At 45.4% G+C, this 10,451-nt stretch overlaps 1 protein-coding gene across 1 annotated transcript; it reads left to right on the forward strand.

Moving 5' to 3' along the window:
• Positions 1 to 1,829: 1,829 nt before the first annotated feature.
• LOC119358368 (pentatricopeptide repeat-containing protein At1g18485-like) lies at positions 1,830 to 6,295 on the forward strand. Its single transcript, XM_037624945.1, has 2 exons — positions 1,830 to 4,480; positions 5,560 to 6,295. Exon 1 carries the CDS (start codon positions 1,830 to 1,832, stop codon positions 4,164 to 4,166), a length of 2,337 nt encoding a protein of 778 aa, XP_037480842.1. The 3' UTR covers positions 4,167 to 4,480; positions 5,560 to 6,295.
• The last annotated feature ends 4,156 nt before the right edge of the window (positions 6,296 to 10,451 follow it).

Raw genomic sequence — 10,451 nt, forward strand, 5'->3', positions numbered from 1 at the left:
CGTCGGCTACGTGGCGCATGCGCGCGGGGACGGAGTTGCGTCGCCGCGGGAGAGCTGTGGAGTGACTCGATCCACCCGTCGCTGGTTTGACCGCGCGCGCGCCTTCATTTGCGTGGCTCGTGGAGCAAATGGGCCGGCCCACTGTAGCAAGCTCACTTGTGCAGCATTCCTATTTTTCTCTCTCGCTTTGTTTGATTTTTAATTCAGCTGGCATGCTCACTTGAGCAGTTTTTTTATTTTATTTTTAATTTGTTTGTTTCGAAAAACCGGCTGTTGGATACTTTTTTACGGAGCTGGAGTAATATATACTACCTCCGTCTTAAATATAAGACGTTTTTGTAGTCCAGTATTAAATGCTTTTTAGTTTTTTTAAATGTTTTAGAAATGTTCAACGCGTAGTAAGAAAAGTTCACCGATCATTAGAAAAGTTCATTGTATATTTAAAAATTTCATCATCATTAAAACAATGTTCAGTGTATATATTAAATAAATGTTCATTGTATATCAAGAAAGTTAATCTTATAGTAAAAAAAAGCTCACCATATATTAGAAAACGTTTAAGATATATTAAAAATAGTACAGTGCATATTAAATAAATTCATCGTGTATTACAAAAAATTTCACGATGCATGTATAAAACAAAATAGAAAACAGAAAAGGAAATAAACAAAATAAAAAAACCAAAAAGTCGTACAAGCAATGAAAAAAAATCACAAAATAAAATCAGTAAATCCGATGGGATGCTAACAAATGCCAAATTGGTCCACAACCCAAGAGCGAACGCTTGCATGCATTTGCGCAAACTAGTTGACGCCTGCAAGCGTCAACTGGGAATCGCCAAGAAAATTGGCCTTCCCACAAAAGATAAATAAGAATATGGGTCATCGTGTATTTAAATTTCCTTGCAGTTTATTAGTTTCATTTGTTTGGTACGAGTTCAAGAAAAAGGTCATTGTGTTTTTTAGGGAAGGTAATCATGTTTTAGAAAGCAATATATTTGTATTTTTTAGGGTAGTGTACTCAATATAGTATAACTTGTCCTTCTTCCAGTCACCCAAGCAATGCATCTAAGAAATAAAGAGGTTCTCGCCACTCGTATGTAGCTAGTTCAGACTCCAATGGAGATGCACACTGTCTCAGTTCGCGGCGGGACGAGTAGATGATCACTCCCCTATACGTAGGACCATGCCAGCCCCTGATGTATCATCTTTCTCTAAGAATGAGCCATCAATACTCTTTACCTTTTCAGCCCCAAGCACCATATGGGCAAGCTCGTCGTATTTTTCGAGAAGATCCCCATGAGAATCGACCGACTTCATACCAATACCAAGGCCGGGAAGACATGCCCGTCCCCCCCTCCCCCCTTGTTTAACATAAGAGCGGGAATGGAGAGACGGTAGAGATTGCCGGTAGAAACTCCTGTCGGTGAGTGAGTCATTGTCGGAGTACAATAAACCCTAACGAGAGGGTACGTGTTGCTGCCATTTTATTCTACAAATCTGTACTATATCTGCGGCACCAATATTCCCTCCATTCACTTAATCAAAAAAAAAATCCCTCCATTCACAAATATTAGATGCTCTATTTTTTTCTTCTGAATTGGATGTATATATACACCTTTTAATGTGTTTGTTCACTTATTTCAGTTCATATGTACTAAGTAGTCTATATTGAAATATTTAAAACATCTTGTACTCCCTCCGATCAATAAATCATCAAAGTGGTCCATATGGAGGGAGTACTTTGGTAGGCTTGGATAAATCACAAAAATGGTCCATTTCTTATTTGAATCCCCGGAACAGGGGAGCGAATCCCCACTTCCGTATGCTATGCAGCAGCGCGCTCCCGCCGAGCGCTCCACAGCGGCGTCCCTGCACGCGCACGTCCTCCACCTCCACCAATGCGGCGGCGCCGGCAACCTCCTCCGCCGCGCCCACGCCGCCGCCCTGACATCCGGCGCGCTCGCCGCGTCCCTGCCCCTCGCGGGCGCGCTCATCCTCTCCTACGCCGCGGTCGCCGACCTGCCCTCCTCCGGCCGCCTCCTCCTCCACCACCCGCTCCGCCTCCGCTCGGCCTTCCTCTGGAACTCGCTCTCCCGCGCGCTCTCCTCGGCCTCCCTCCCCGCCGACGCCCTGCGCGTCTACAACCTCATGCTCCGCTCCGCCGTCAGCCCGGACGACCGCACCTTCCCCTTCGCCCTCCACGCCGCCGCGGCCGCCGCCGGCGCGCACGCGGACAAGGGCCTAGAGCTCCACGCCGCCGCGCTCCGGAGCGGCCACCTCGCCGATGTCTTCGCGGGCAACACGCTCGTCTCTTTCTACGCCGCCTGTGGCTCCGCCCGTGATGCGCGCAGGGCGTTCGATGAAATGCCCGCCCGGGACGTCGTCTCCTGGAACTCCCTCGTCTCGGCGTTCTTGGCCAACAGGATGTTCGATGATGCGAGGCGGGCGTTGGTCAGTATGATGGGGAGCGGGGTCCCTGTGAGTGTGGCGAGCTTGGTCTCGGTCGTGCCTGCTTGTGGCGTGGAGCAGGAGCAGGGGTTTGGGTTGGCTCTACATGGACTCGCGCTGAAAGCCGGGCTGGACTCCGTGGTCAATCTTGGAAATGCACTGGTTGATATGTACGGGAAGTTTTGTCAAGTGGAGGCATCGATGCAGGTGTTTGAAGTAATGCCAGAGAGAAATGAGGTTTCTTGGAATTCTGCCATAGGTTGTTTTCTTAATTCAGGGCTTTATGGAGATGTGTTGGCCATGTTTAGGGAAATGTCAGAGCGCGGAGTCATGCCAGGGTCTATCACGTTATCAAGTTTGCTACCTGCTTTGGTTGAGCTTGGTTATTTTGATCTGGGCAGGGAGGTACATGGGTATAGTATAAAGAGAGCAATGGACTCAGATATTTTCGTTGCCAATTCACTTGTGGATATGTATGCCAAACTCGGTTCTCTGGAGAAAGCCTGCACTGTCTTTGAAAAGATTGAGGTACCCAATGTGGTGTCATGGAATGCAATGATCGCTAATCTTGTGCAAAATGGAGCTGAGACTGAGGCATTCCGTCTTGTTATCAAGATGCAAAAGGATGGGGAACGGCCAAATTCAATAACCCTGGTGAATGTACTTCCAGCTTGTTCAAGGATGTCCTCTCTAAAGATAGGGAAACAGATCCATGCATGGTCGATCCGTACAGGATTAGTATTTGACTTATTCATATCGAATGCTTTGATTGATATGTACGCGAAGTGCGGGCAGCTGAGTTTGGCGCAAAATATTTTTGACTTGTCAGAGAAGGATGATGTGTCATACAACGCTTTGCTTCTGGGTTATTCTCAGAGTCCATGGAGTTTTGAATCTCTTAATCTATTTAAGGAGATAAGGTCTGTGGGAATTGAGTATGATGCTATTTCTTTCATGGGTGCCTTGACTGCATGTACCAATTTATGTGCATTTAAACAAGGGAAAGAAATTCATGGTGTTTTAGTAAGGAGATTACAAAGTAATCATCCCTTTCTGGCTAATTCACTGCTAGGTTTGTATACTAAAGGTGGAATGCTTGACACTGCAACAAAGATCTTCAATAGGATTACAGAGAAGGATGTTGCTTCATGGAATACCATGATCATGGGATACGGAATGCACGGCCAAATTGATGTTGCTTTCCATTTGTTTGATCTGATGAAGGATGATGGTGTTGACTATGATCATGTGTCTTACATCGCAGTGCTGTCGGCATGCAGCCACGGTGGGCTTGTTGAGAAAGGAAAAGAGTACTTCAGTCAAATGCGTGCCCAAAATTTAGAGCCACAACAAATGCATTATGCTTGCATGGTTGATCTTCTTGGGCGTACTGGACAACTGACTGAATCTGTTGAACTAATCCAAGACATGCCTTTTCATGCCAATTCCGATGTGTGGGGAGCACTGCTTGGGGCTTGCCGAATACATGGAAACATTGAAGTAGCGCAATATGCAGCGGAACATTTGTTTGAGTTGAAGCCAGAGCATTCGGGTTACTATACACTGCTGATAAACATGTACGCTGAGGCTGGTAGGTGGAATGAAGCAAACAAGATCAGGAAATTAATGAAATCCAGGAAGGTACAGAAAAATCCAGCCTATAGCTGGGTACAGAGTGGCAACAAGCTACAAGCTTTTCTTGTGGGGAATGGTTAGCTCTGCTGCGATAAGTTTAAATTGACCGGCAATGTAACAGATGGTGCACTTATATGGTGGTACGAAGTCTTCCACTAGGAATGAATTGTATATATAGCACTATAATATTGCATGTTCACCAAATCTGATAAGTATTGTCACTGTAATAGTGAAGGAATGCGATGAGGAGTGCAATGACTTTTAGAAGACCGTAGTTGTCGATGGCTGCACTGTATGACCTGACAAGAATCACATAAAGATGAGCAATATTAATTGGCACTACCACAGTCTACATATATTTGCTAATGGAATTTAGCCTAGTGATGGGACAGAAGGTAATCATTCTGAGACTACTTGTCTCTCTACATAAATAACTTTGAGCATTTCTGAAGTTCTGTCTAGCTGTTTGTGTCCATACAATCATTGGCATACCAATGTATTCTCTGCATAGTGACGTACCTTTTGCCAGTTTCCCAACTTTGAATACTAAATGCGATGGGGATAAGCAAGAAGATAATCCTGATGTGCTAATAGAACAGATGAGGTAGAGGCTGAGATAATCCTGATAAGCAAGAAGATAATAATGATGTGCTAATCCTCAACTCTGGTTATTGTAAATGCTTCATTGAAAGTAGATTTGGGGAACTTACTATACTAAATAAGTAATTTTAACTACCGATCATATTTACTGAACTATTGAAATGCTGCACTAAAGTTGCTGAAATTTCATATTGGGTTATTCGATCTTGAGCTAAATGATTTCGAGTCTCAGTTAAGATTGCTTCAAATATTGAGATTTTTAATATTTTAGAGATATATAATATTTTTTTAATATCTCAATTGCTCATTAGATTGTTTCTTGTGTGTGTGACTGAAGCATCAAATGGAAAAAGCTTTTCAAAACTGATATTATTGTTAAAATATTTGAGATCTGTCTCACAAGAAATGATGAATGGTCATGTTACTATATGCATTGAATAGGAAATGTTGGGACTTATTCGTCTGCAGATGATGAGCATGATTCTGCCTTTGTTGTCTTGGGAGTCAAGCATGTGTTTTTCACTAAATGTTTGTCATATGTTATTGTCAGCAGCTAGTAGTTTTTCATTATATTTCTAAAAATCTGGACGCCACCTATTTGAGTGACCGTTGAATGATTCCTTTGCGATTGAAATAAAGATATTAAGTGCTTATATACTTGTGTGAGAAGCCTTTCTTTATTAAACTTTGCATGAGTTTGAGATATGCCAGGATCAGCCATGCGTCTCTTTCACTGCCGTCTAATATGATGCATAAAATGAGTTGTAGTACATTACTTGGTGCACAAAAATGAGCTTTACTAAGCGTCCAATTATTGTATGAATGTGCTAGAAACCTTCTAAAGTTGTGCTGATAACTTTATTCTATGTGGTAGATAGAACTGATTATTTCTCTTCAGAGGAAATGGCACTCAAACTCCCGGCATACATGGTCATCAGGTTTATAAAGACATGGGTTTAACCAACACTCACTCACATGTATTTTTAGTTTACTCCGGTTGTAGCTTTGGTCCGAACGTGTTGAAGATGTTGCCGATCACACAGCTTCCACCCACTGATAGCCACGAGGAAGGCAAGAAATTATCATGGAACAAAGCAAAGAGTGACAGCCTGACAGATTCTGCAAACTCACTAGTCCGCCTCTAGCCAGACAGACCAGAGAGTCATCTTTGTCTTGTTTCTGTTAATTTCCAGATATTGCCAAGGAGATGGTATATCCATGTGAATTCCTTTTGTGAAGTGGGAATGGAAGAGTGGAGTTCCATTCGATAGGGATCTATACAGGATAAATACTCCAGAGTCCACACTCGAGCAATTCTTCTCATTGCAAGGAGGCCGTTGCTATGATCAAAAGTAGAGAGGAGAACAAGTCAAAGTATGCTTTTATTACCAGAGAGATCAATATCAGTTTGGGGATGCGATTCTTGCATTGCTCGTATTCGGAGCAGAAATAGGGCTAGTCATTCCATTGCAATTTTGGTAGGTTGCATGGCCGAACAGCTGTCTGGCTATGCTCTGGCCCAGATGATGTCCTGGAAATTGTTGGATGGGATTGTAACACTTAATTTTCATCTAGATACCACGTGTACCGTACAAACCATTTTTAAGCTGTGAAATGTGGCAAATTAATTATATTATTATTTCCTATTCTATCTCAAAACTGATAATGTATAGTTGTGACGCAGCATATAGCTCTTCATATCCCACCGTGGTAGTCCCGAATTTGTCGTCATACAAAGAAGCAATCCTGAATAGTTTTTCTTTTTCTTTTTGAGGGAAGCCAAGTCTTTATTGCTCAAAGATCACAGTTTGAAATACAAAAAGAATCGTAGGGTTGTCCGAGCCAAACATGGCAGCCCCGATCTAAAGATTGAGAGTATTTGGCTAACGAATGAGCTTTGAAATTAGATCTAAAGATTGAGAGTACTTGGCTAACGAATGAGCTTTAAAATTAGAAGCTCGACCTTCAAAAATAGAGTAGAGATTTAGTTCGCTTATAATCTGACCATAGCTTCCATTGCAACCCTTTCGTCATACAAAGAAGCAACCCCGAATAGGCTAGCATATATCTTGATCAGAACCAGGCCGTCCCTGTTAATCTTGCACCGAGGTGGCCGCCGCCGTCGTGCGCGCCATGACCGCCGGGAGGCTCGTGATGTGCCGCAGCAGAAACGCCATCTCCTCATCGTCGTCCTCCTCCTCCATGAAGTCGCCGCCGTTGCTTCCGCTGCTGCTGTTGCTGCTACCGTAGTGCACGACCGGCTCGTCCTCTCCGAGAAACTCGAGAAAGTTGGCCAGGACGTCCCCCTCCAGCCACTTGACGCCGGGAAGGGGCGCGGCCTCCTCCGCCTCCTCGAGGAACTGCAGGTACTCGGCCAGGACGCCCCCCTCCAGCCAGGCCACCGGGAGCGGCGACGGCACGCCGACGATCTGGACGTACTCCAGGGTCGCCATGTCGCCGGCCGGCTGGCTCTCCTCGCTGGCTGGTCCTCGTCTCCCGTATGCAGACGGAGGAGAAGCTAGGTGTTTGAGCGTGCGTAGAGAATACAGAATTAAGGAGAGGAATCGAGTCCCGTTGAGATTACATAGAGCGGCCGAAACGCGACTTCCTCCGAGTCCGACACCAGCTCGGCACCAAAATGCAGTCTGGGTTTCTATTCCTAGTCGGACTCGAATTGAAATCGAACGATCAAGATTTTCCTAGTCATTAACAAGCTAGGTCGGTCGCCCTGCCGTGTCGTCCAAGCCGCGCATCTCCGCCCACGTCCCCGTCGCGTCGGAGGCCTTGCTCGTCATGGAGACCCGTGAGGATTGCAAGCCCGACGAGGCCAGTTTCTTGTGCGTCTCCTCGTCGAAGCTCACGCCCATGCCCCGCCGGGTCGTCATCCCCAGCGGCTACAGCATCTCCAGCGTGTATCAACACCTCTTGCAGTGCAGGATTGAACCTGCCATAACATAACATTCCTATTTTCCTAGTTGCACTGCATCAATGTTACTTATCGGTTTCCTCTTTGTAGCAGTAATATTGCTTAGCCGTTCTTTATTGATGGAGCGTATGGGGGAATCATGGCTTCCCCTTTCGACGCCTATAGGTGGTCTCCAGGTTATTACTAGAAGGAAATTTTGTTAAGTAACAAATGATAACTAGTGTTATTTTCATGAAGAATAGCTTAAGAAAAATTTGCAAGTCCATGTGACATATTTATTTTTCTGAATTTCAAACCAACTAAGACATTTAGCATCAGTATATTGAAAGATGTTTTTTATCTGCTTAAAATAGTTAAATAAGCTATCAAGCCAGCTCAGAGCCCCAAAAGAACAATTGTTCTGCGGCCCAGGGCTTCAAAAACAAGTGTGGATGGTGCCTACTTATCGACATGGCACACTTAGCAAATTCAGCATGGAAGCATTTTCCAAACAGTGGTCAGCACCAAAGTTTCGCTGGATTCAGGTGACCACAGCCCCAGCATTGTCGTTTCCCCCTTTTTTTGTCGTTCATATTTTATCTCCCAGTGTCAGCCACCAATGAAATTCCATCCATTTGCTCCCCTGTTTTGAGTAAAGTCAGGTCTTCATTTTTCTGTTCAGATTCCATGCACCCACGGTTTTCTTTGTCTGAATCTTGCAATTCTGGTTTTCGGAGCTGACCGGGCCATTCTCCGGGGCCAAGTTGCCACCTTGCTGGCATTCCAAACCAGCTTAGCTAAATAAAAAATGGTATGGTCTTTCGTGACACAACAGATTCCTGTGCCACTTTTTGGTACTTTGGAACACACAGAGAAGATATCTGATTATTTAGAGTAAATAGCATAAAACTACTACTTTACAGGTTAGGATTTTAAAAAACTATCGATTTTTAATTTTTCGCTGATAACTACCAAGTCGGGGGTTGGCTGTTTCAAAAAACCCTAATAACTCGTTGCTAGCGATTTAAACCGTTTTATGACAGGCCGGACCCACTCCTAAACAATCCGTTTGTTTGACCGTTAACTTACATGTGGGACACACATGTAAGTTCTCTCTTCTTCCTCTTATCTTTTGTTCTCTTCCTTCTCCTCCTGACCAAGGCACAAGCTCCACCACCCGATGCACGCAAACCAGGGCCGACCGCTAAAAGGAGTGCCACGCGGAGGACCAGCCGCCACCCAGCAGCACGGGCCGCCACCAGCCGCTCGCCATGGCCAGGGGATAGGGACTCAGCCCGCCGCGTCCAGGGGCATGGGCTGCCGCCATCCTTGCACCATAGCCAGGGCCGCCGCCAGCCGAGCTCCATGGCCACGGGCTCAGGTCGCCGCGCCCAGGAAAGGGAAAGAGAGAGAGAGGCCGTGCAGCGGAGGAGCTCGCCGGCAGGAGGAGGCCGCGGCCGCCACGCACGCTGGAAGGGAGCTCCGCAGCAGCGCGCATCGGACGGGTGACAGGACGGATCTCCGCAGCGGCGCCATGGCTTCTGGCCGGCACGCTCTTTACGGCGGCTGCGGGCCGACGGTCACGGCGGCGGGCGCGCTCCTCTCGATCTTGAGCACGGGAGGGCGCACACCGAGGAGCAAGGGCCTGATTGCTTTTTCCATAAAACAATCAGGGACCCAATTGCTTTTTTAAAAAGTTATAGGGACCCGATTGCTTTTCTAAAAAACTTACAGAAATACTGACATGTGGGCCCTACATGTAAGGTAACAGTCGAACAAACGGTTCTCTTACGCGTAGGTCCCAACTGTCATAATCACGATCAATTTTAAAGCACCGAGTGATTAGGGGTTTTTTGAAACAGTCAACCCCTGACTTGGTAGTTATCATCGAAAAATTAAAAATCGATAGTTTTTTGGAACCCTAGCCTGTAAAGTAGCAGTTTTATGCTATTTACTCGATTATTTAGCACTTTAACAAGGAAAAGGGAAAACAGTGAAGGTTGGGCGTGCCGATTGTGATGTGTAACTGAATTTCTTCCCGTGTGCAGTGTATGGATGCAGAACTCTTAGGACATGTACAATAGTGCTATTTTAGGAGTGTCACGTAGGATAAATGATGAGGTGGAGGAGAGAGAACTCGTAAGAAAAGGCTTGTCTTCTCTTATTTAAGATAAGACAAGAGATGATCTCTTAGCACAATTTATCTCACCATGTTTTAAGGAATTGCTAGTTATTGAAGATAAGGCTAAGATATAATCTATTGTAGACATACTTTTTTACCATCTCTAAATTATATGCAATACTTAAGATAAGACTGTCTTATCAATCACTGTACATGCCCTTATGTTGCGTGAGTTGGTGTTCCCTGTCCACTTCGATCGGCTAAATACAGTTTCCTGCCCCCATAATAGTCGTTGGTCCAATGGCTACAATGCGTCGGTGATGGGATTTGGTGGACGCGGAATGACTCCCATCGACGGCAGTCGCCTGCTACAGTTCATTCAGTTAGACCTTGTCAGCCGGCATGTATGTGATCATGGCCTCATCTCGTCAGAGCTTAATTTGGTGCCCGGAACAACTGTTGTTCTTGTTACTTTTTCTGAAACGCTGACCCTTTCTGTTCCCTCTTTTCCAAAGCGATGAAATGCTATCCCGAAAAAAAAGCGATGGAATGCTGACCTCAATTTAGAAAAGAAAAAAAATCAGTAACTTGTCAGCAGCCTGGTTCTGATGTTGTTCAACCAAGGCCGCGCACACGCACCTTTCCCCCTCCTGTAGACATCAAGACCAAATGGCCGGTTTGTCTGCATCAACGAATCCTGGGTTTCAGGCTTATCATATACGTATTTCATGTTGCCCTG

Source organism: Triticum dicoccoides, chromosome 2A (assembly GCF_002162155.2).
Source record: "Triticum dicoccoides isolate Atlit2015 ecotype Zavitan chromosome 2A, WEW_v2.0, whole genome shotgun sequence".
NCBI classification, from domain to species: Eukaryota; Viridiplantae; Streptophyta; class Magnoliopsida; order Poales; family Poaceae; genus Triticum; species Triticum dicoccoides.

What these genes read in the sequence shown, in the direction of transcription:
- LOC119358368 (XM_037624945.1), top strand. Translation starts at nt 1,830, where the DNA reads ATGCAGCAGCGCGCTCCCGCCGAGCGCTCCACAGCGGCGTCCCTGCAC.